Source organism: Anabrus simplex, chromosome X (assembly GCF_040414725.1).
Source record: "Anabrus simplex isolate iqAnaSimp1 chromosome X, ASM4041472v1, whole genome shotgun sequence".
Taxonomy (NCBI): Eukaryota; Metazoa; Arthropoda; class Insecta; order Orthoptera; family Tettigoniidae; genus Anabrus; species Anabrus simplex.
Genome location: NC_090279.1, coordinates 219,655,891 through 219,683,022, shown reverse-complemented (window position 1 = coordinate 219,683,022; position 27,132 = coordinate 219,655,891). Strand labels below are relative to the sequence as shown.

Sequence of the window (27,132 nt, the reverse complement as noted above, 5' to 3'; positions counted from 1 at the left end):
AAAGATGGAAATTATCTCCAGAATTTTATGAAGCCAACGATACGTTTAATGCTGTTAACAAATAATGAGATTAATAACTACGTAATAACACTAGCCAACATGATTTTGTGGTAAAATAGAAACTATGTAATTCTTATGGAAATCGCTGCCCTGATTCCGAAAATGATGCAATTTTTTTCCTATCACGTCTAGTTTTGACGCAATTCGGTGTTTCAATATCTGCATGAATTCGTAAGATGTAATGTTGAGGGATGTTCTCGCGCAACATTTTTTAGAATACAATTATGTGATCTGATTTGTTATTATTTGCATTTTATTATAGGTTTATTGCTGTCTTAAATTTTCATTTTGTAGTTGGGGATTTCCTGGTAAATTCATAACAAACTCCCCCAGATACGCAATAGACCGCAAGGTATGTAGGATTGAAGATAAGACAGTTGAGAGTTTGTCTTTCATCTTAGACCACTTGAATAATCAGACGTGTTAAAAGCCCCAGCCCTTATGCAATGTTTATGATGGACTGATAAAGCAGTTTCCTTTCAAAGATAACAGCCCGAAAGTATTATACTCAAGGAGATGAACTTGTATTTTGTACGGATGTTTCAAATCTTCTACGTCGATTGGGAGAGAGAGACAATGATTCTAGTAAGTGACGTGTTTTTACGGACTCTTCCAAAATAAGTTTAAAGGCTATTTTGCTTCATAATACAAATGTTCTGGCATCCGTCCAGTTGCACACTCCACAAAAATGTCTGAAACATACGAGACCTTAAAGTTGGTGCTTGAAAAAATTAAATATCATGAGCATGAGTGGCAAATTTGCGGTGATTTGAAGATCATTGGATTGTTGCTGGGACATCAAAAAGGCTATACAAAATTTCCCTGTTTCCTATGCGAATGGGATAGCAGGGCACGGGATAAACATTGGGATACAGTGAATTGGACAGAAAGGTAACAACTACAACCAGAATCCAAAAATGTCTTGAATGTAAGTCTCATTGACCATGAAAAAAGTTTACTTCCACCCTTGCAGAAAAAATTTGGATTGATGAAACTGTATGTCGAGGCATTAGATAAAAGTAGCCTATGCTTCCAATATTTATCCACTAAATTTCCCTCATTATTAGATGCAAAAATCAAAGAAGGCGTATTTGATGGACCACAGATTCGTAAACAGATGAAGGATAAAATTTTCACAGACACGATGACCAAAATTGAGAAAGAGGCATGGAACGCATTCAAAGATGTAGTGACTAAATTTCTTGGCAACATTAAGGACCCTCAATACAAAGAAATTGTAAGGAAAATGTTGGTAAAGTTTAAGGAACTCGGTTGTAATATGAGCAGCATTTATATGTATTCAATGCATGAAAAATATGATTTGGTTTTGCAAGCTGAAATTTACATTAATACATCAAATTTAATCAATACTAAGTACTGTATCAACAATTTTACGTAAGAACAAAATAATATTTTGTAAAATTGCCACCAAACCAGACGTGATTCGCCAAAACTAATTTTTTTTCTCAAATTCTGCATTAAGAAATTCATAAAACCCACCTGGTTTCGTTTTTACCGCACAAAAAGAGTTTTATTTTGCAGGCTAGTGTAATCCGACCACCGTGTGAAGCTGTTTAGTGGCTGCATACCAAACTCAAGTCTGTTTCAGGGGGCTTTCCCTGGCGTCGCGTAGCTTTGTGCCTCCTAAAAGAGCTGAGAGATGTGGAAGGAGGGGATTCATTCGACGATAACACCGCTGCTCGTGCATGTCGCGCATCTGCCTGCATTGCGCCAGAAACCTTTGTTTAGGACAAAGACTGTGAAATAATGAGTGCAGTTGCGCTAACCTTGATTCGATGGATCGGAGATCTATAAACTTTCCGGTAGTAATTCAAGTGTATGATAATATTTAGACGCTTTGCAGTGAGGTCACGGGTGCCTAATTAATTGACGGTAAAGAATGCCGTATCTATAGACTTCATTATGAAGCGTGTAAGGGTGAAGTTTGTGAAGTGCTGAAGAAGTACTAATAATCAACTAAAGCAATTGGTATTATTCCTGCTAGACTTAGGAGACTAGATCAGTTGAGCATGAAATAATAACAATTGCCTCGAATGACTCAGTGTTGGTTTCATAGCCAGTACTGATCTCCATTTCAAAAGTGTATAAAATATATCGGGAGATGGTATGCTGTGACTAAATTAGGCATTTCATTCTAGTAAAGACCTGTGACATGTGTAAGAGACGTGTGATACGAGATCTTCCGGCCACAACCACAAGAAGACGACCAACGAGCCATCCTTACAGAAGATATCATGAACGAGCTACACATGGAGACTGGACCTAGAGGATCGACCCAGGACCATACCACTACCATGATGGGTTAAGCAGGCGCAGTTCAATCCGGACGGAAAGATGGAGAGGTCACCAAAATGATAGATAAGTGAACCATACCTGTAAGCATGTGTTAGGATTGGGGTTGTTGCGCAGAAACACAGCAATTAAATTTGTAAATATCAGTACGGGGCGTGATTACAACCTATCAGGCTATTCATTAAGATAGTTTTGTGTATTCAAGTGTAAGGCATATATATATGTAACAAACAACGAGTAGATTAGGTTATATGATAGGAAGTAGAATGCCTAGTATTACGGGAGCTTGTTCTGCATACATTACATTAGTATATTCCTTAAGTATCTGTATAAACTTTTCTTGTAACTAAGGGTTACTCAGAGTAGTCTATCATTTCTCTCTATTGGGCAGGATAGAGGGATCTGCGCAACGTATAAGTGTCGTCAACGGAAAGTTCTGATAATTTAAGACGGAGTCTCGGCAGAAATAAAATGTTAGTTAAATTTATGTCGGGATCTGCATGTTGTTATTGCATGCTTTCCAGTGATTTGGATGAGGCTGCGTATAAATGGTAGCGACGTCGTACAGTAAGATTAAACAGAGTTTTTTTTTTCACTACGCACTTGACTTGAACCTGGGACTCAAGGAAGAGATGTTGCACCATATGAAAGATGCGCCCTAGCGTTGATAATGAATTGGTGCGTTAGAGTACCCTGATTTAATGAGATAGGCCCTAGATACGGCTAGGCGATTGAGCCTTTTGTATTTGTGAAAGTACATGATCCCTTGCGTTGGGAATGGCCGAGGGAGCCGATATGCCCGAAACTAGGTCGAGGAGGCGTGTTTGTTTACGATTTTTTTTTGCTGCTAGTCAGGGAAAGCTCTTCATCCCACTCAGCAGGTCAAAGACACCACCCACACCCTTTACAAGGGGAGTTCTCGTCTTGTACGTCTGTATGCGAATTGTTATTTTTGTTCTGTTTCTCTTGTGTTTATTCTAGGTGATTAATTTGATATCTATTGTTGGCATCCATGTGTATGTTTATTTGTGTGGTAAGGCAGAGAAGTATTTGACAGCGATGTTTCTTTGTTTTTTGTTTTTCTTTTCTCTTTCCAGTTACGTGTTAATATTGTTATGAATTATACATAGGACATCTTGGCACTGAGGAATTAGTAGTGTTAGGCTACCTTGTAAATACAATGATTGCTTAATGGACATGAGTTCGCATCCATATGCATACTTCTATGCGTGGTAGGGACAGATATGGCTGTAGTGGTAGATTTATTTTAGTCGTAGTTGTAACAGAGGGACTTGCTATTGGTCTGTGTGTACTCCCCCAATATGTGAGGGGACCCCTTGCAATAGCTTTATTTCTGCAAGACAGTTCTGGTCTTAGTATCATGTTTTTATTTTTATAGGTCCGAGGGGTATTCCTTAAAGAGGAATACAAGTTTGGTTCACTGATTTACTCTTCGGCATCGAGTCATCACTGTATGTAACTTTGTAAATTATGAATATGCGCCTTTATGGCAGTTGTCTTTGCACTACGGGTGCGATCAATTGTAAATAGGATAGTGTGATAACAAAATTCTTGCTTATTTGATTAATCGAATATGCTTTGTCTAGTAAAAATATGAATCATAACGGAGTTTCTCATTTCATAATTTAAAGTAATAGAATAATTTCCTAACCCCCATACTCTCGTTGCAAGAACCCAGAAAAATGCTGTCTGCCGATTGCAGCTAGGCTGGTGCAGTTAGTCACAGGTAAGTTCGATCATGCATTGTTGTTTATGCCCTATAGGGTATAATACATTAAAATTGTCTAGTGATAAAGGTATAAAATGCCGGTCTGAATATAAAGTCCAGATGCTTCTAGAGAATTCCATTGCTGAATTACATCTTCTGTCAAAATATTGAATATTTGTTGTGTACAACATTGGCGCAGAGGTTATCTATCTTGCTTAAAGTCCAGTGTTTTATGATTTAGAAAATGCATACAGGCTGAATATAAGCGACTTCTTATAGTATAAGGAGTTCTGCATATGATGATAGGTGAAATTCCCAATACAAGATGGATTGCGCGGCAATGTGACCGACCTGACCGGTATTGTGCAACATATTGTATAGTATTGAGTAGGTGGATTATAACGTTGTTAAATTATATGTACCCATAATTTAATACGGAACTAATAATGAAGCTGTAACAAGGATGGGACGTTGCAACCCCCTCAACCAGTTTTCAGTAGAGATTTGTGACATGAAAATATTGTTTATGCAAATGTTATTTTTATCCATTAGATTGAAATGATTTTTTTCTTTATTATTAATTGAATACAAAACTTAAGAATACAAACCTCCGCTTTACCCCTATGCGAAACAAATTCACAACACACACATTTTCAACCGAGGAAAGGGCATGAATATTGGAGCGTCTGAAGAAGTACTGGGAGGACCACAAAGTCCGAACAATCCCTTCAAGGAGACCTGAACGATGGAGTGAGTAAAGTGATCATATGCGGTCATAAAACAAGAAGAATTCATTAGAATTATATTTTTTCTTTCCACTGATTAATTTTAATACATACATAACAGCAGGAAATACCTAAAACAACTTACGAAAAGGTACTGAACCATGAAGTAGGCTACAGAAGCTAAAATAGGCAAAAAAGGCAATTACAGTTTGTTTTTATGTCACACCAACACAGATAGGTTTTATGGCAACGATGGGTAAGAAAAGGCTAGGAGTTGGAAGGAAGCGGCTGTGGCCTTAATTAAGGTACAGTCCCAGCATTTGCCTGGTGTGAAAATGGGAAACCACAGAAAACCATCTTCAGGACTGCCAACAGTGGGGTTCGAACCCACTATCTCCTGGATATGAACTCACAGCTGCGCCCCCCTAAGTACACAGCCAACTCCGCCTTGGAGCAAAAATGGCAAAATAATAACTCGTCCTACCGTTCCCAAACGTATGGAAACATGTTTGACACTTTGATATATCCAACCAGATTTTTTTTTAAACTGCATTTTGCCTAACTCCCGGGCTCTACTAATAACATAATTAAAGACGAGAAGTCAACAGAACAGCAATGGCACCGTACAGAGAAAGAAAGGCAAAAATATGGTTTCACAAGAATGTTTCCAACAAAGAAAAGTAACTTAATATGCACTACACACAGCCAGAAGTAGCAATAAATTAGAAAATTTGGAAGATATTAAAAATCAGAAAGGCATACAAACAACTAATCAAGGAAAATAGCAAGAAAGACAGAGAGAGGAAGGGAGGCAGAACAGATGGCGGAAGAAGCAAACAAAGACCCGTTGACTGCCATCCAAATGACCACCTGGCAAAGGCACTTCAATGATATCCTGAATATGAAGAAAACACCAGACATTAACCCTGTCACACCAACGGAACCCCAAAAGTGCGACTGCAACAACAAACAATAGGAAACCAGTGGGTCCTGAGGGGGAACTGAGAACTTGCTCTCAGATATATGGACAGACTTCTTCAATAAATGCATAGACAACGGTCAAATAGCCAAGTAACTCATAAAAATCCTATATAAAGGGAAAAGGGACACATCGCCCTAGAAAACAATGATTTCAAGATATTTACAAGATGGATTACGGACTATCTAGTAAGGGAAACAGACCACCACATTGCAGGCCCACATAAACAATAGAACAGGCACTTTGACCACATACAGCCAATATTTATTGACTCTACCAAGGCATCTGATCTTCTAGAGAGGAATAATTTTAGAAAAACTCGCACAGATGATAGGAGAAAGACATAGTATTACAATTTTCCCAAGAAGCATTCTCTCATACAATATACAGTCGAAACCGGTCCCTCTCTAGTGTGTTTCCCTGGTTATTACGTCATTATTCCAAAGCACCAAACCACGTCCTATTAAGTACAGCGAAGCTCGGTTAAGAAGTTCCCGCGTAAGAAGTTTTTCTGACTAAGAAGTGCGATATTCTTGGTCCCTTTATCGGCTGCATTAACCCATTCCGCTACAATGACGTTTACAGCTGTCAAGACTTCTTTCTTCCATAAGCTCCATTAATATTGATAGCTCCCCATCGAATTCCATTTCGTTCGCCAAGTTGTTTCAAAGGAGTCCCTCGCCTGTCAAATGGGAGTGGGACTCCATTACTCCCATAGGTCCGAGACTTGCTTAAAATGTTCTGAGCTCGGTAAATTCATGAATCAGGATGCTACTCTACTTACACATAGCCAAGACGTGGTAGTTAAAAATAAATGTGATAGAAAGGAAGGTCTTAAAAGTAGGACTGTTAGGCAGTACCATATGGCTGATAAAGCAGGCATGAGGCAGTTTCTAAAAAGTAACTATGATCGCTGGAAAACAGTCAATAAGAATGTAAACAGACTCTGGGAAGGGTTTAAAGAAATTGTTGAGGAATGCGAAAACAGGTTTGTACCACTAAGGGTGGTAAGGAATGGTGAAGACCCACCTTATTATAATAGAGAAATAAAGAGACTAAGAAGGAGGTGCAGACTGGAAAGAAATAGAGTTAGAAATGGCTGTGGAAGTAAGGAGAAATTGAAGGAACTTACTAGAAAATTGTATCTAGCAAAGAAGGCAGCTAAGGATAACATGATGGCAAGCATAATTGGCAGTCATACAAATTTTAGTGAAAAATGGAAGGGTATGTATAGGTATTTTAAGGCAGAAACAGGTTCCAAGAAGGACATTCCAGGAATAATTAATGAACAAGGGGAGTGTGTATGTGAGGATCTTCAAAAGGCAGAAGTATTCAGTCAGCAGTATGTAAAGATTGTTGGTTACAAGGATAATGTCGAGATAGAGGAGGAGACTAAGGATAAAGAAGTATTAAAATTTACATATGATAACAATGACATTTACAATAAGATACAAAAGTTGAAAACTAGAAAAGCGGCTAGAATTGATCAGATTTCTGGGGATATACTAAAGACAATGGGTTGGGATATACTACCATATCTGAAGTACTTATTTGATTATTGTTTGGTCGGAGGAGCTATACCAGATGAATGGAGAGTTGCTATAGTAGCCCCTGTGTATAAAGGAAAGGGTGATAGACATAAAGCTGAAAATTACAAGCCAGTAAGTTTGACATGCATTGTATGTAAGCTTTGGGAAGGCATTCTTTCTGATTATATTAGACATGTTTGTGAAATTAATAACTGGTTCAATAGAAGGCAATTCGGTTTTAGGAAAGGTTATTCCACTGAAGCTCAACTTGTAGGATTCCAGCAAGATATAGCAGATATCTTGGATTCTGGAGGTCAAATGGACTGTATCGTGATTGACCTGTCTAAAGCATTTGATAGGGTAGATCATGGGAGACTACTGGCAAACATGAGTGCAAATGGACTTGACAAAAGAGTGACTGAATGGGTTGCTATATTTCTAGAAAATAGATCTCAGAGAATTAGAGTAGGTGAAGCTTTATCTGACCCTGTAATAATTAAGAGGGGAATTCCTCAAGGCAGTATTATCGGACCTTTATGTTTTCTTATATATATAAATGATATGAGTAAAGGACTGGAATCGGAGGTAAGGCTTTTTGCGGATGATGTTATTCTCTATAGAGTGATAAATAAGTTACAAGATTGTGAGCAACTGCAACGTGACCTCGAAAATGTTGTGAGATGGACAGCAGGAAATGGTATGTTGATAAACGGGGTTAAAAGTCAGGTTGTGAGTTTCACAAATAGGAAAAGTCCTCTCAGTTTTAATTACTGCGTTGATGGGGTGAAAGTTCCTTTTGGGGATCATTGTAAGTATCTAGGTGTTAACATAAGGAAAGATCTTCATTGGGGTAATCACATAAATGGGATTGTAAATAAAGGGTACAGATCTCTGCACATGGTTATGAGGGTGTTTAGGGGTTGTAGTAAGGATGTAAAGGAGAGGGCATATAAGTCTCTGGTAAGACCCCAACTAGAGTATGGTTCCAGTGTATGGGACCCTCACCAGGATTACCTGATTCAAGAACTGGAAAAAAATCCAAAGAAAAGCAGCTCGATTTGTTCTGGGTGATTTCCGACAAAAGAGTAGCGTTACAAAAATGTTGCAAAGTTTGGGTTGGGAAGAATTGAGAGAAAGAAGAAGAGCAGCTCGACTAAGTGGTATGTAATACCAATATAAATGGTCTGTTATTGGACATTATAAATTTTCCAGCTAACTCATTCCCGGTTGCCAGCGTTTCGCCCTCGTTTGCTAGGCTGGGCTCATCAGTTGGTACCTAGCACACCTACCAAGACGCTGGCTAGTGCATACCGTGGAGGAATCACAATATCACAACATCTATATCATCTGATGGCCAGGCAGGCATCAATTTTTGATAATGGGACAAAGTGTCTCATAGTGCATTGGCACTGCCGGTGGCTACAATTAGCCTACGCAGTGGCCTCCACGGTATGCACTAGCCAGCGTCTTGGTAGGTGTGCTAGGTACCAACTGATGAGCCCAGCCTAGCAAACGAGGGCGAAACGCTGGCAACCGGGAATGAGTTAGCTGGAAAATTTATAATGTCCAATAACGGACCATTTATATTGGTATTATAAATTTACTCATTCGGAACAAATATTTCAGATTCCCTATGGGAATCAACATCTATATCATCTGATGGCCAGGCAGGCATCAATTTTTGATAATGGGACAAAGTGTCTCATAGTGCATTGGCACTGCCGGTGGCTACAATTAGCCTACGCAGTGGCCTCCACGGTATGCACTAGCCAGCGTCTTGGTAGGTGTGCTAGGTACCAACTGATGAGCCCAGCCTAGTAAACGAGGGCGAAACGCTGGCAACCGGGAATGAGTTAGCTGGAAAATTTATAATGTCCAATAACGGACCATTTATATTGGTATTATAAATTTACTCATTCGGAACAAATATTTCAGATTCCCTATGGGAATCAACATCTATATCATAAGTGGTATGTTCCGAGCTGTCAGCGGAGAGATGCGTGGAATGACATTAGTAGACGAATAAGTTTGAATGGCGTTTATAAAAGTAGGAAAAATCACAATATGAAGATAAAGTTGGAATTCAAGAGGACAAACTGGGGTAAATATTCATTTATAGGAAGGGGAGTTAGGGATTGGAATAACTTACCAAGGGAGATGTTCAATAAATTTCCAATTTCTTTGAAATCATTTAGGAAAAGGCTAGGAAAGCAACAGATAGGGAATCTGCCACCTGGGCGACTGCCCTAAATGCAGATCAGTATTGATTGATTGATTGATTGAACGGATTATGGACCACCGGTGAATTGTGTAGTCCTAGCCGCCTGAGCACAAGGAGGGCCATGACTCAGAATATGTCCGAGATGCCCACTCCCATTCCATAGCAACTGGTATCCCGACTCTCAGGACCACTTACTAGGCCACTCAGCTGTTGCCCATGGTTCACGAACTAGGACGTGACTACAGTAACCCACAAACATGAACCAGTCTAAGAATACATGTCATGATAATTTAATATTTATATCGTGGCTTTCTTTTAGCAGTTCTTATACATCTGCATATTTTGCTATTGTTCACAAACAAGGAAATCTGTCGGCTGCGTGTTTCACATGTATTTCAAAGTACAGAATAAGTTTTCCGGCATAACCGCTTTTAAGAAGTTTCCTGCTTAAGAAGTATTTTTTTGGACCCTTGTGTTATGAAGATACTTTTAATTTTTGTTAATGCATTTCATTAATTGAAGTTGGCACTTTCCAAGCCTATTTCCGATTGGTCGGATGGTTTTGTATTGTTGAAAATTGTTACGCATGCAACAGTCATTGCCCGTCATCATGTTGTGATATCGCATCATTAAGACATATGAAATTCAATGAAGTATTGAAGGCACCAACTTCCTTTACTTCAAAATCAATCAAAAACACCTTGAAAATCTTCTTAACAGAGTCTCACTGAACATGTTAAAGAAACCTGGATGACACATTTACGTCATCTTTAGTATGTTCGTAACTCCCACCATACGAAATTTAAATTAACGTTCCGAGCTGCGATGCGCTTGGGCGAGGATATGGCAGAGAACTTAACTTCACGGCCCTAGCGTGTCGGCCTACTGCTGCAGGGAGAGTCAGTCTCAAGCCATTCTATGTTGGCATGTGTTTGTTTGGATCGCACAACAGTAGCTCGTGTGACGTGGTGCTTAATTTTACGTTCGTAAATGCGTTGTGTAACAACAAACATAAATTAGGCCTACTGTATTTACACATAGTGGTTTGCAGGTGCAGAACATTCAGTTATGGAGAAGAAAGCTATAGAGCGTTCCAACCTTAAATTGCAGTACAGCAGTAATGGGATAATTCCGTCTCTTTCCTTCTCCCGTGTTTTGCGGGTAGCGCTGTCCTACTCTAATGCAGCGGGTTTGCCAAATATCCGTAAATCAGAATGTTATCGTTTAAAATGGGTGAATATCGTGTTGTGTACAGAATTTCAAGGCGCATTTGATGCCGTTAACAAAAAAAATGTAAAAAAATAATTTAGTGTAAAAATGGCAATATAATGGAAAGTTTCGCCAAATGCAAAATCTTCATTGCATAGAACTTACCATGTCATAACTCCTATTTTATATTCATAATTTTCCTAAATTTTTCACTGCTGGTAAAGAAACATTTCAGCTCGATGTAGATAAGTTTATTTTTACATTTAAAAAATAACAAAATGCAGTTATATGCGTTTATTTTCAGTCATGTTCCGGGAATTTTATGTGCAGGCACGAAAAAGTCAGTCGCTGGCCAGCGCCTTTCCTATTGAATTTACATGGGGGGTCAAAGCGAGGCAAATGGTCTTCAGATATGGAAGTTATTTTTAAAACAATCCCGAAGTTCTTATCTTGCTTAGTTCTTAATTTGTGATAGGAAGAATATATCCTTGAATTTTGGTTTCGCGCGTGACTCGGCTGGCTGGCTGTCTGGCTGGCTGAAGTACGGTAATGATCTCCCAAATATGCGCTTTTAACATTTCCAGACAGTCGCATGCAGTGCAGTGCTCATTTCGTCAGTAGTATGTATAATAGTGATTAAATACATATCAGTGACATATATACAATTCTTGAGGGCAAGTGTATTTCGTTTGTGTGGTTCGTGAGTTCGTGCTCGTGCGTGGGGATCTAATTTCTAAGAAAAAGTGCAGAAGGATCATGGCGTGGTTAAAGCAAAGCAAACGGTCTTCGGATATGGAAGTTATTTTTAAATCATACCTCAAGTCTTTATCTCGTTATCTCTTAATTTATGACAGGGAGAACGTCTCGTTTGTTTACGTTTCACGAGTGACTCGGCTGGCTGAGCTTTTAAATATACTGACAGCCGTGTGCAGTGGTGTTCATTTTATCAGTATTATAAGATTGATTATATAAAGATCAGTGATATATATGATATTTAATGTCATGTGGCCTCCGAGGAGGCCGAGTGCAGGTCTTTCGAGTTGACGCCACATAGGCGACCTGCGCGTCTATAAGAATGTGGCCCTACCTGTGATGAATTCTAATGCTCCCGAGCCATTGGAATTAACCAATGAAGTTTAAAATCCCCGACCCGGGCGAAAATCGAACCCGGGGCCCTCTGGACCAAAGGCCAGCACGTTAATCATTTAAGCCAAGGGGCCGGACAAGATCAGTAATAAATGTATAGTTCTTGAGGACAAGTGGATTGTGTTTGTTGTGTTTGTGTAGTCTGTGTAGTTGTCAGTTTGTGCTCTTGCGGGGGGTTATTTGTTCGAAGAAAAAAGTGCAGAAGGATGTACAATGGATCGTCAAATTAAAAAGAAACGTTCCGTAGGTAAACTCAGGGGAAAAGAAAGCAGTATTATAATGAGTGTCCTGGATTATTTTTTAAAGACTATGACTATGAGCAGCGCAGTCAGTGAAACAGCTAAAGCTACAGGTTGTTCCGAAAGAACAATCTATGCTATAAGGAAGGAACACACACACATGGTCCTTTGCGAACTCCCGCAAAAAAAGCAAAAAAAGAGAAGGACGGCAGAAAAATGCAAGGAAAATGCGGGTAATGAACATGGTTTTGTTCATAATGCTGAACAAACATTTTTATGCCATAAAAACATAAGACAATTGGGCAAATTACGTGAACGAAGTAAAGAAAAATGAAAGAGATTTGTGGAAAGCAGACGAATTACAGGACGATGTCGACGATGAAAATTTTTTAATACGACTTTCTTCATCGTCTGTATCATCCTCAAGTTCATCTCCCGAAGCCGGTTCATCCAACGCGGGAACATCAGGCCTTGCAGAAAGGATAGAAGGTGTACATCCAATGTCTGAGAGCAACGCCAGTGATTAAGGTACGTTGTATTTATTTTACCACCCTACAAATATTAATTTATGAATGAATGAAGTTAAAATTACAAACGAAAAATGTGGAACTGTGACGCCCTGTTTGAGTCACACTCGAGCGTGATCTTCACGAGTCGATTTCGCAACAGCGCGCTCCATCTACGCTGTACTGCAATTTAAGGTTGGAACGCTCTATAGAGTTTTAAAATGAAAAATTAAAGTTTCAGAAAGCAGATGCTAATCCACACAAGAAACATGAGCAAATCGTGCAATGTTGACATTCCTATGGTACCTTAAATCATAATTGTAAACAGTGTGTATAGTTCGTGTCTCTAACAAGGGAACATCGGCAATGGTTAAGTCGCCGATCGCGATGAAACTTGGAAAACACATTGAGGTACACGTGCCGTGGCGAACCATAAGAACGGGTAGAGATGTGTACAGAAGGAGGTGCAGAGCCGTGTCTCCAGGCACTCAGTGTGCTGGCTTAGCATTGGCCAGCAGATATTTATTTATTTTATTGACTTGTGGCGTGGCTCAGGCTATGAAGCCTGCTGTTTTGCCAAACCATCTCATATGTACTACATTGTACAAACTACAGAGTATTAGGATTTCTAGTTACATATAATTAATTATAAAATTAAACTTAAATAATAGTTATAAACAAAAGGAAAATTTCTGAGAGTTACTTTAAAAAAAAAAACATTAAATACTAATTTCTTAAGTCTATGTACCATTTATAACATGTTTTTTAAGATACATTTCTACTATGTATGTCTCTAATTACAGCCGGAAGGGAATTCCAAGAGCGTATGGTTGCAGGTATGAATGAGTTGCCGTACCCGGTCGTGCGGTAAATTGGGAAGCTCAGCAGGGATGAGGTTTCTGACCTTGTAGGTATGCTGTTGGGAGATGACAAGTATTTAAGATCCATTCTCAGATAACTTGGTGTGTCTGTACGGAGAATGTTCTGAACAAGCGAAACAGAGTGAAGGTTTCTTCTCTCCGCCAAATATAACCACGACAGCTGTTCAAGACAAGGTGATATATGGCAATATCTGGGCATATTTAATACAAAACGGATGCATGTATTATAAGCCCGCTGAAGTTTAGTGTTAAGTGTGGTGTTTAGGTTGTTGTATATTACATCACCATAGTCGAAGATGGGTAGAATTAAGCTTTGAATAAGTAACTTTCTCGTATTTAGAGGGAGGAGATCCCATAAACGTTTAAGAGAGTGCAAAGAAAAGAATACTCGTTGGCATATTTTCGTCGTGTGCTCCGTCCAGTTTAAGTACTTGTCAAAAATGAGGCCAAGGTTTTTTACTGTTTCGTTTATTTGTATTGGTGTTGCGTGGAATAGGATTGGGGGAATTTTAACACTTTTCAGTTTGGTATGATTACTTTTGGATCCAATTATGATTGCTTGCGATTTGAATGGATTGACTTTAAGAGAATTATTTTTAGTCCAGTCTTTTATATTTTCCAGGTCATCGTTTAGTTTGTCAATGTCTAGTTGGATGTCTTTCGGGTTTGTTTGTATATAAAGTTGAATATCGTCTGCGAAGAAATGGTATTTACACGTTTTTATATGTTCTGGTAGGTCATTTAAGTACAGTGAAAATAGCAGTGGCGCTAGAACACTGCCCTGAACTACGCCAACTTCAGTTTGTTGCCAGTGTGACACTTTCGTACCTGCTGAAACGCACTGCTGCCGCCCAATTAAATAAGAGTGCAGCCACGTCAGTGCGCTTGAAGAAAATTTTTGTGCTTGTAGTTTAGCTAATAATATTTCTCTGTCTACACAGTCAAATGCTTTACTTAGGTCTAAAAGTACAAGGATAGCCATTTGTCCGTTGTCCATGCCTGCTTGAATGTCATTTGTAACTTTTAGTAGTGCTGTAGTTGTGCTGTGATTAGGTCTAAATCCTGACTGGTATTTGTCGAGTAAATTGTGTTTGTTAATGTAATTTGTTATCTGCTTGTGAACGACCTTTTCTAAAATTTTACTAAGACAAGGAAGTATGCAAATTGGTCGAAAGTCTTCGGGTTTTGTTGGATTATCGATTTTTCTTATCGGTCGTATTATGGCACTTTTCCATATATTGGGAAAAATTCCTGTCATGAGTGAGGTATTTATTATGTGTGTAATTGTTGGGAGAACAATTTCAGCGAGTCTTTTAATTAATGTCAAATTTATTCCGTCACATCCTTTAGCCTCTGACTTTATTTCATGAATTGCGACTCTGGCGTCATTAAGAGTTACATGTGAAAAATAAAATTCTTCTCCATCGTGTTTTGTTTTCGTATGTAGTCTGTCGATTGTTTCCCTTTTAGTTCGTTCGTCTGTATGTGAATTTTGTGAGCAGAAAAATTGATTTAATTCGTCTAATGGCAAGTCAGTGTTGTTTTCGTCGGTTTTATTTTTTGTCAAACCAATGTTCCGAAGAATTTTCCAAACATTGCCAGAACTGTTATTTTTTAGGATTTCATGTGTGTGGCGTATCTTAGCATTCCTGATGGTCTGAGTTGTTGTGTTATGCAATTTTTTGTACTTTTCGAAATTTTCTGCGGTTGGATTTTTTCTATAATATTTGTAAGCTGCATTTCTTTCCTCCATTTTTAACCTTATGTCTTGCGTCAGCCAAAGTGATGGTTTTCGTTTCACTCGTGCAGTCCGTATGGAGGCGTGTTTGTCATACAGTCCTAAAAGTAGTTTGTTATTATTTTATCGTTAATGTCTTGTACGAGTTGTATGTTGTGCCACGGTGTTTTGAGTGCGTCCTCAATGAACGCCTCTTCGTTTAGGCTTTTGAAGTCTCGATAGGAAATTAATTTAGGCTCATATTTGGGACATTTCAGTGAGTAAGTTGCGTAAATAAAGTCATGTTGGGAAAGTCCGGGAGCTGGCTGTTATCCGTAAGTCTGTATTCTATCAGTATTGTTTGTAATAATTAAATCCAGTAGTGTATGGGAAGTAGCTGTGTGGTGTGTAGGATTTAGGGGAAGGATCGTCATATTGAGTGAGGTAAGCATGCTTTTGAGTTGTCTAGATTCAGCAGAGTCACATTTTATCATGTCAGAATTAAAGTCGCCCATTAAAATAGCATGCTCATACCTGGGTAATAGGTCCTGTAGTGCTTCCTCCAGGTCTTCGATATATCTCGTCTTCGGTGCACGATACACAACACCCAGTAAACACTTAACACTGCGAATTTGTAATTCAATAAATAGGAACTCCGGCCCGTTGTGAAATTCACTTGGTGTTTTGAGTAATTCTTTGAATTTCATATCTTTGCGCAGATATATCCCTACGCCTCCCCCACCTTTTCCTACTCTATCGTTTCTTATCAGCGCGTAACCCTCCATATTTACTAGTGAAGACGGGATACTTGGTTTCAACCACGACTCTGATATTAATATGGCCTGGAAGTTGTTGTTAGAGAATATGTCTGAGAATTCAGTGAAATGGGAAAGAAGGCTCTGTGTGTTCACGTGGCCCACCTGCAGAGAGCTTGGAGGTACAGGAGGAATGTTGCTGGGGCAGCCAGCAGTGGTTTGGGAAGGGGTGGTTGTAGTTTGACCGGTCTGCGTTTGGGGAGGGGAGGTTTGCAGGCTGTAATTAGAGACATTTGTTTCCTTTAACCTAAGAAAAGCCAACTTGACAGTTTCTAAATGCTAACTGAACTAGTTTCCTGGAATTTAGTTAAGCCTAATCTAAGTTATCAATTAAATTTAACATATATTTACAAATCTAGGTATTTTCCTATTCAATTACAGTTATCGCCTAGTTTTAGCTTAGGCTCATGATTAACTAATGTTGTTTAGTTCTTGACGATTTGTGACCCGAATTTTCCTGTCACCTCGTTTCACTATCACTGTCCCGTCCTTCGACCACGTATTTTTTACGCCGTACTTTGAAATTGCCTCCTGGAGAAGCTGTAGTCTCAGGGGAGTGAGATCTTCTCGGATAGTTTTGTTTGTGCCCTTCAGTTTTTTCTTATTTGTGAACATTGCATTCCTTTTCCGATAGGACACAAACTTCACTATTATTGGTCTCGGACGACCGCCTTCTCTTTTGCCTACCCTGTGTGACCTATCAATGTCTTCTAGACTGAGATCGACCCCAATTTCCTCAGCGATATTTAAAATTATGTTGTCCGTGTTCTCATTTGCGGACTCTGCTACACCGAACACTACCGGGCGAGTTGGCCATGCGCGTAGAGGCGCGCGGCTGTGAGCTTGCATCCGGGAGATAGTAGGTTCGAATCCCACTATCGGCAGCCCTGAAGATGGTTTTCCGTGGTTTCCCATTTTCACACCAGGCAAATGCTGGGGCTGTACCTTAATTAAGGCCACGGCCGCTTCCTTCCAACTCCTAGGCCTTTCCTATCCCATCGTCGCCATAAGACCTATCTGTGTCGGTGCGACGTAAAGCCCCTAGCAAAAAAAAAAAAAAACACCGAACACTCGCAAGCACTGGCGCCTTGTGTACTGTTCCAGATCGTCAGTCTTCTCCTGTAACTGGGACTCTAGTCTCTTTATAATTTTGTCCCTATCTTCGAGAGCACTCCGCAAGTCTTCAATTACCTTAGTATTGAAGTCTATAGACTCCTGCAATTGTTCTACCACTACCTTTGTCACTTGCTCCTGTATTAGGTTGGCAAGCGTGCTCAAGATGTCCTTGCTACACAGCGCGTCCTGGACGGCTTGCTTCACCAAGTTCTCCATCGACACTTGGTTTACTTTACGCGGCATGATATTTTTGTCTGCTGGTAGATGTTGATCACACGTATCACGTCACTAACACTTCTGCCTTTTCTGAAGGTAATTTCAATTGTCTTGCTTTAGTTAATATGAAGACCATTTTCATCAGCCCATACCACCAGTTATTTCAGTGTTTCCTGAAAATGTGTTAAGATTGGCCAAGCCAAGCTGATCGCGCGGAATTTGAAATGTCGCAACTTTTAGGCCCCGTAGTTAACGCCCTAATGAATGTTGGCACCCAAAATTGATGCCGACATCGTTTTTATGTGTACCTTAATGTGTTTTCCAAGTTTCATCGCGATCGGCGACTTAACCATTGCCGATGTTCCCTTCTAAGAACGTTTTGCCGTGATGTTTACTATGTTGGTGTTCTTAAAATGTATACGATTTCTTTATTCATTACATTCATTATAATTGTAAAGACTTGTTTCTTTGTTTTCTTCGTAATTATTTTTTTTTTTTTTTTTTTTGCTAGGGGCTTTACGTCGCACCGACACAGATAGGTCTTATGGCGACGATGGGATAGGAAAGGCTTAGGAGTTGGAAGGAAGCGGCCGTGGCCTTAATTAAGGTACAGCCCCAGCATTTGCCTGGTGTGAAAATGGGAAACCACGGAAAACCATCTTCAGGGCTGCCGATAGTGGGACTCGAACCTACTATCTCCCGGATGCAAGCCCACAGCCGCGTAATTATTTTTACCATCAAACCTAACCTTAAGTCTAACAGAGTAATTGTTGTTCATTTTCTTAGTATGTTCCCTCTTTATGACTTTTTCGGTTCCCACAAAAATGTCCTAACCAGTTTTGGTTGCAATGGAATCACCATCTCGAAAGAATTATACCAGACAAATGGGGAAACGCATGGAGATGCAATCAGTTCAACATTGTTCAATAATTGAGATCATCGAGCACAATGAGACAACATCCCTAGACAGATGACATGGTGCTGGGCTTGGCCAATCTTAACACATTTTCAGGAAACACTGAAATAACTGGTGGTATGGGCTGATGAAAATGGTCTTCATATTAACTAAAGCAAGACAATTGAAATTACCTTCAGAAAAGGCAGACAGCTCGCAAAAAAAAAAAAAAAACACAAGCGCATCAAGCTAAGAGGGGAAGACTTACAAATCACTAGAACATTCCAATATCTGCAAATAGGCAACCATTACAGATTACATATAAAAGAAAAGGTCTTGGCTGCAATCAGGGCAACATATGCAATAAAAGACCAACATAACCTCTTACTAAAACTGGCAGTGAGAATATTCCATGCAGTGGTGACTAACACATTAGGTGGTAAAGAGCACACTGGGGCGAAACGCTGCCAACTAGCAATGAGTTAGCTGGAAAATTTATAATGTCCAATAATGAACCAACTATATTGGTATTATCTATTTGATGATGTTAATGATCTTTTCTTACTCGCTGTTAATCGTTTCTTACATGGTTGTTAAATCAGGTCCTCTCCCTTGTTTTGCACAATGTTGTTACTTTAAGTTATAAAATATATGTTCTAATATAATGTTGTACTATTCCTTACTTATTTATTGTCCTGTACCCACTACAGAGACCTCTGAAATCCCCAGTTGCTTCCCTAATTTATGGTGTTTATTATTAACAATATTTTATTATAATCTGTGACCACTACAAACACAAATGTGATACGCAGGCACACTGTCAGCTTCCTCACTTTGCAAGGCGCTAACAAAGTTTTGGAGGCACGTTAGAAATAACAACAAAGCAGGAGTAAACAATGTGAGACCATGTTGAGTTGTGAGGAAGTACGAAAGATTTCTACCTCATCGGAAGTCAACGAGATGAAATGATGTGATATATGATAAAAGGAAGGGTGCCGGAACATAGCCTAACCTATCGTTAATTTAACATGAGTTATATACACTGTGTTAATTTTGCTTTAACCTAAGCTTGACATGGATATGTTTGTAATTAAAACGAGAAAAGGTGGAACATGTGTCCATGACAGACCTAACTTGTGTCCGTGTCTTCAATTCCAGCACGAAATGACAAACTGCAAGAAATTCTCTATTAATAACTAAGCAGAGATATTACTGAAATTGCCTCTCTGTCTTGTAATTGCTAAATATAGAGAGTAAAATTAAAAATCTCTGTTGGCTCAAATTATGACTAACATCTGTTGGTGCTGCTGTTGTAACCTATGGCTTTATTGGGAAGTAACTCCAACACAAAATTGATATCTCTATACTCCGCACTGCTTTACTTCTAATTTGACGTTTTGACCGATTTTGGCTATGTCTGGTGGTTATGCACTGAAACATACATATCCATGCATTCCCCATCGGGTTTGAAACCGACGGACAAGGCTTGACACTTGTCTCCAGTCCCTGTCGTATGACCCAAGCGCTTACGCCACGAGTGGTACATGTTGATACATGAATATTTACAAGTCTGTCACGTCTTTGCTTCAAGCCATCTTGATGCACTGTTTCCACACAAAGCACTTCACTGCCATGTTTGTGTGTTCTATTGACCAGTATGCTCAATAAAGGAGGTGACTAATTTCTGGCCAGTCTTCTTATATACTCCAATTTTCATATTGCCTATTCTAACATTCTTAATCTCTTAACCGGGGAGTTTCCACTGAGAAGTGAACATTCGTAGCAGGGGATATATTTTGACTAAAACGAGTTAGCTCATCATGCCCATTATCATGCTCGTCCCACACATTTTGCATGCATGCCCTTGAGGAAGAAGATTTATCTAGCCTGCCAGTTTTGACATAAATATGTCTTATGGCCGGTAGTCATCTAAAATTAGAAGTCCTTGACGGATGGCCATCACCGAGAGACAAGTTTGTGATCATTTGAATTTCACAAAGGGAAAAGTAGTTTCTTTTAATTTGCATTTGGTAATTCAAACCACAATTCAATATTTGATTTGATTTCTTGCAACTGCTTCAATATTTATTTTACTATTCAATACAAACATGAGCGCGTAGCTGTGAGCTTGGATCCGGGAGATAGTGGGATTCAAACCCACTGTTGGCAGCCCTGAAGATGGTTTTCCGTGGTTTCCCATTTTCACACCAGGCAAATGCTGGGGCTGTACCTTAATTAAGGCCACGGCCGCTTCCTTCCCCATTCATAGGCCTTTCCTCTCCCATCGTCGCCATAACACCTATCTGTGTCGGTGCGAAAGCCAAAAAAAAAAATAGCATTTTCAAAAGAAAGTTCACTGTCACTTTCACCACTTGTCCTATAGTCGCTATCCAAAGAGTGTCATCTAATTCATCCTCTGCATCAACGAGATGAAGAATAGTTTTATCATCCAAACAAAGCACGCTTAGCTGTTATGTACAGAAGAAAATAAAATGAAATATTGGCACGCACTGTGGTGCAGCAAGTCTAGAACCTACTGCCATCTATAAAGCAGTCATAGAACTACACTCAACACTAGATAAAACGTGCCGCCCAGCAGACAATTTCCGAAGGGTCTAAACTCATCATTACTGATTGAGTAACAACTATTGGTAGACTCATCACGCCCTGTTAACTACAGCTTATAAGGCATGTTAGAGAGACAGGAATTCCCCTCTCCCAACCTCATGAAGCTAAGAAGCAGAAATGAGCTTGGCAGGGGCTGAGAAGAACTGGGATTGATGATTATTGTTTTAATGAGGAAGTACAACTGGCCATCCTCTATCAATACTTATCAGAGAGAAAAAAGATTGAATGGGTCCAACACTTTGAAAAATGAAGGTATCAATGAAAGAAAGACAAAGGCCATGAAGGGAGTGAAAATGAAAGATTTCCCAGCCCTTGCAAACCTAATACCGTTGGTGTCAGAAAAGAACAAGAGTTGACCAAGGGAGGTCGGATAGGATAGATGAAAGTGAGGAGCCTGGCACAAGTACCACCACTCAGCTAAAGGTCCCATGATCACCAAACCACGCTCCCTAGTTAAGGGCCCTCGGGGCCCCATTTAGTTACCCCTTATGATAGGCAGAGGGTACTGCCCCAACCCTCAGCAGGAGAGAGCACATCTGACCCGTCCTGGTGTTTACACTATTCTGTGCTCGTACACATCACTTCTTTGCTCCTCCCCGATATTTATATCAAATCTTTTATTGTAAACTGTATGCCTTGTACAACAACTATACTTCTCTAGTTCCTAGTCTGCTATGTACCTTGAGCAGGTGTCAATTAAGAATGTTAACAGCATTTCCGCTTGTTCTGTTTGTTTGACTTGCGCAGGTTCACGGTGTCATTGTTCTGGATTGCCTGACGCTCCTTACGCTCCTTCTTTGTTCTCAGGACTTGCCTTGTTATCGCCATGAACATCTGAAACACAAAATTACAAACTGTGAGATCACTAGTCCTGCTGATTGATGTTTAAAGGGGCCTAACATCTAGGTCATCGGCCCCTAACGGTACGAAATGAGACAAAATGAAACGACAAATTTAAAAAAAAGGCACAAAATCCTCCACTGACCACAATTCAAAACGTGAGGACGAAGAATGAATGGATGGATATGAATTTAAAACGATCAGTTGAACCGACTCAGAGTGCCTCACATGCACAGAAGCTGGTACAAAACAATAGTATTACGGACCAAGGGACTGCTTCTATAGCACGATGCTGAATCGATTATACGTATAGTCGAAACGGGTCCAAAATCCAGATCATCAGCCCAACATAATGGTATTTATCGCTAGGAAAGTAGAACCACGCTATGTGTAATGTTGTGGTACTACTCAAAAGTAGCGGAGACTCGTGGCATTCAACACATTATGGTACTATTCTCAGGTAGTGTGATGCGCACATGTAACACAGACCTATAGTGTTCCGCACATTGCGGCGCTATTTGCAGGCAACGCAAACCTATGGCGTTCCTCACATAGTGGGAACTGAGCATAGGTAAGGCAGAACCATGGTGTTGCTAATCCCACGGTGTAGCTCATACAGGTGTACGAATCACAGGTACTGTAGGACCCACACCTCCTGATTCACACACTGTCGCTACTAATCACAAACCTATTGCGTACCTAACATAGTGGTACTACGCGCAAGTAAATGCAACCTGTGGTGTTCCCTGTATGATGGTACTAATTACAAGCAGTTTCATGGTTCTAATTGGATCATCCCTTGGTCGCCCCTTTTAGTCGCCTCTTACGACAGGCAGGGGATACCGTGGGTGAATTCTTCGTCTACCTCCCCCACCCACAGGGGGTGTGTATTTGGTCCGCGAGAGGTATGTTATATTATTTCCCTCAAGTCCGCCGGTTAGGACCCCCTATTCGCCACGTGAGAGTATCACCTCTCGCCCTGCTAGTAGGTTCGTGGCACTAGTCCTGCAGTGCACTGTCTGTACTTATTACAAAAGCAACATAAGAAATTGTCTAGAACTTAATAAAATTATTTGAATTAAAGTAAATTTTAATTCTTTTCACACATCTCAGAATGTAACATGGTGATGGTGATTTTTGTTTTAAGAGGAAGTGCAACTGGGAAATCATCCTCTCTGGACAAATTAAAATAAAATACATTTATTTATTCCGTGGTGCAATTTGGAAAAGATTTTTTTTTAAATATTGCTTAAGCCGAAAAGGTCATAAAAGCATCAAAAGGGAATGTAAGTTCCCTGAGTAACATAACCCTTGATTAACCCACTCTCACACATAAAGTGAATGACGAGTTCCAAGCGTCTGTTGGAGGCCAAGGGTCCGTGTCAGGCCAGAGAGATCGGCGCACTCTGTGAGGAAGTCGGCACCACAAGAACACAGTGGGGGCGGGGGGTGTCTTCCCTCTTTAGGAGCTAAGAGTGCATAGATCTTCCGTGACCTATCCTCAGCCTATATAAAACTACGGCCTCTCTCCGTAAAGACCAGATAGAGAACCGCCACAGGGTTGGTGTCTTCTTAATTCCTCTCAGCTTGTTGGGAGATCGGATAGCTAGCCACTCCGATTCCCAGGACGCCAAGATGGTTTGACGAAAGTGAGAACTAATATCCGTCAAGGTACGTTAATAGTTCTAGGTGGTGAAAGTACCGCTTCCTTTGCAGCTTCATCCGCAAGTTAGTTTCCTGCTTGGGAGCCACGTGACACCACCTGTAACAGTGTGTGCTGCGGAAAACAGGTGTCAATAGACTGCAGAGAACTTACTTATTTTGTCATCCAGCGCCTGCTGCAAAGTTGTGTGGACAAAGTCCTGGAAATACCTCCGATGAACAGAGGAATCCATATCCACATATCCAGCAGTGGAACTAGCAAGGGCTCTGCTCAAGACAATCACCGATAGCCACATCTCTTGATACCGGACGTGTGGAATTCAGTCATTTTTGGTGCATCAGGTGGTCTGGTATATGATTACTGCAAGCTTAGAAGTATTGTCCTAATTATTCTTACGTCAGATTACAATATTCCCTGTTAGATTTTAAAAAAACCCGAGTCTGACAATTCTGTTTACAAATTTAGGACAGGGTCTTCATTTTAATTCCTTAGCTCTGTAATCAATGTCCTTTTAACAACAAACACCAATTTGCACTGTCTCACAGGTGTCATCAGAGTTGTCAATAAAGTTGGCAGCCTACAGAAGGAAGTACCTTCACTCGTACAATCGCCCACAATTAAGGCAGTGACTGAGAGAGTGGGCTATGCCAGAGTTGGATGAAACTGAGATATTTAGAGTTTTGTGTTTGCTCTAATAATGACAAAAACATTCCTAATAACATATAATTTATTGTTTACCATTTCAAAGCATACATTTCAAACTCTTTAGGGAAATTATTTACAGGATGTAATTCCATCATTTAACCGGCTCCTTAGGCCCTTTCCACCTGTAAACAACCAAACAAAATAACCTTGCATTACTACCTATAGGTTCGCTAACAGTACCTACCCAAGAATTGCCTTCATTACCCGGTTACTATAAAATTTTACTCTTTTATAACAAATAATAGCAGTTATCCGCGGCTTCGCTCGTATAGATTTCGTAATTTGATAAAAGTAATCGTTACTACGACATTATCTTAAAATCCCTAAAGTATAAAATCTCACCAAAAATTGAGTACCATTCACCACAGAAACTCTTTGTAAACCACATTTGTTTTATTGCCTTTCGGAGCTAAGATGACTGTACATGCACATGTACATATCTACATGTTTTCTGTCAAGTCAAAAATAAAATATGTTTATTTTAAAATGAGATTCCAAATACCTATTTCCACGTCTATCATCTTCAGTTTTCGAGTTATGAGTATTCCCATAAAACAGAAATCAACCCCACCTCACAAAAATATACATGTTGTTCTATTTTTGAAGGATTTTACATATACCTAGCATCATGTCTCTAACATGTCAAGTTCTTGACATATATCGTACATATACCGGTATGCATTTTCAAAATTCACCCGCTTTCTCCATTCTTATGAGTCCCTTTAGTGGATTTTCAAAAAAAAAAAAAAAAAGTCCTTTTTATTTTTAAAGGAGATGGAAAATACCAACTTTTACAGTTAAAATATATTCAGTTTTTGAGAGATCGGTATCCTCACAAAAGTAATTCAACTCCCCTTTAATCCCCCCTTTTAAAACTGATTTCCAGGAAAAAATGTGCGCAATGCGTTCTTATTGGGACTGATAAGTCAGCAAGAATGCAGTGGAATTTCCCCAAAGAGGAGAATTAACGAGTATTTAAGTAGAAGGCACGTAGGCCTATCATTCACATATTCTGTGAAAAATTCCCTTGGTCATCTAGTTTGGGTATGCTGAAAGGCATTTCAGAAAGCTTTACCAACCGCAAACATACCAAACAGGAATGGTATTTTATCTAAGGCAATTCTGGGTGTACAATTTCGGTATTCATATATGCAACCAGAAAATTGCCTTCATGTGTATGTGGGCCGAAAAGATTGCTTCGTGAGGTGCTTCAGAGATTGCATAGACACAGCGCCCACATTGAACGTTTCTAGCTGCTTGGCATAGCTCACTCTCACAGCATAAACGTGAGATGAGTAATTCACAGAAAATATGTTCTTTGAAAAAGAAAGGAAGGAGCTTGCGGAAGTCTTTGATATTTTGCACACTGAAAGATGAATGTAAGCCCTACACAAGGGTACCAATAACTCAATTTTGACAAAATCCCGGCATAGCTCACTCTCTCACTCACTGCCTCAATTCAACTCTGTCCATCTGAGAGGCTCATATGATATTAGTTTTATTTTTTCGTATTGATCACTTTACAATTCACAATTATAAGGGTTGCAAGTTTCCACCTAATCAATACTATATAGTTTAGTACTCCAGACGATTGTAAAAAAAGTCAAGATTTTAACTTATACCAATTTCTATTTTATGTGTTATCAAATTAACACCAGTGTATTTTTCATGTCTAAAGTGCGTAATGCGGTGGAAGTATGGATATAACGGTCAGACAGGACAAGTTAACAAGACTCAACCAGTGTCTTTAAAGTACACTAATATACAATGAGTGGCCAAAAGTCATGGGAAGACACAGAATGTGATATTAATAATTAGTTGTTTCTCCGCGGGCCCTCAAAACGAAGCAAGACGGTGAGGCATCGACTGTAAAAGGTGTTGGAATCGTTCTGGAGGGGTCCAGACCTATGCATCTTGCACTGCTACCCACAATTGCTCTTGTGTAGTTGGTGCGGGGTTCATGGACCGTAGACCAACATTAACAGTATACCATGAATGCTTGATTGGATTAAGATCGGGGGAACTGTACAGCCAATCCATGGTCGAGACTTCACTCGAGTCCTCCTCCAATCACCTGTGTGCCACCACAGAGCGGTGACATGGTGCAGTGTCCTGTTGAAACATGGCATCTCCATCAGGCTACTCTAGGGCCAGAAAGGGATGTAGATGGTCCGAAAGAATGTCCACATAACGAGCACCTGTCAGCGCTCCCTGCAGCCGGACAATGGAGACCAATTGCGACCATGAGAACGCCGGCCAGACGAGAACTGAGCCACCCCCCCGCCTAGACACAACCTTGTTGACACGCAGGATCCATTGTTTCATGGGGCATGCACCACACTCGCACATGCCCATCAGCTCGATACAACTGAAACCGGGGATCATCGGACCATACCACACGCCACCACTGTTCCATGGTCCATTGCCGATGTTCGCCGGCCCATGCACGTCGTTGAGATCTGTGTCGAGGTTTCAGCAAAGGGACACGAGTTGGTTGTGTCGGCTGGTGAAGCCGATATTGAAGATCCACCCTCAACACTGTTGACCTCGGAAACCCGAATTCGCGTGTAATCTTCGCATGCGCCGATGGTCATCCCACGTTCAAAGTCGGTTAACTCGTGACGCGTTGCCATCTTCACGATACTGGTGTCTGGGACAGACTTCTCAGTTACGCTGCAGCTAGCCGCAACTCTCAGCGGTCATACACGGCACATTTTCTAATGGAACACCCCGTCCCATGACTTTCGGCCACTGAGTGTATATCCTTGTTCTATTTTTGTTTTTGAACTTCAGATGTCCCTCTGAGGACGAAACATGTACCAATAACTTAATGTTATTCTGAAGGGAATAAATGTGCTTTGTATTGTAAAGGCGGAATTCTCCTGAAAGTACCATAACAGTTGCAGTCGATGACAAAGATTCATGAACGAAAGGGCATGAGATAGCACTTGTGATGGGTTTTGAGTATCATGTGTACCATGAACCAGCAGAATTTTGAGA

General features: G+C 40.1%; 1 protein-coding gene across 1 annotated transcript in view; it reads right to left on the bottom strand.

Annotated features, from left to right (window-relative positions):
* The window catches only part of Rab35 (RAS oncogene family member Rab35), a 44,694-nt gene that overhangs the window by 4,437 nt on the left and 13,125 nt on the right, over positions 1-27,132 (bottom strand). Inside the window, exon 5 of the mRNA XM_067159097.2 lies at positions 21,605-21,758. Coding sequence (XP_067015198.1) covers positions 21,630-21,758 — 129 coding nt within the window. The 3' untranslated portion in view covers positions 21,605-21,629. The remainder of the gene's footprint in view (positions 1-21,604; positions 21,759-27,132) is intronic.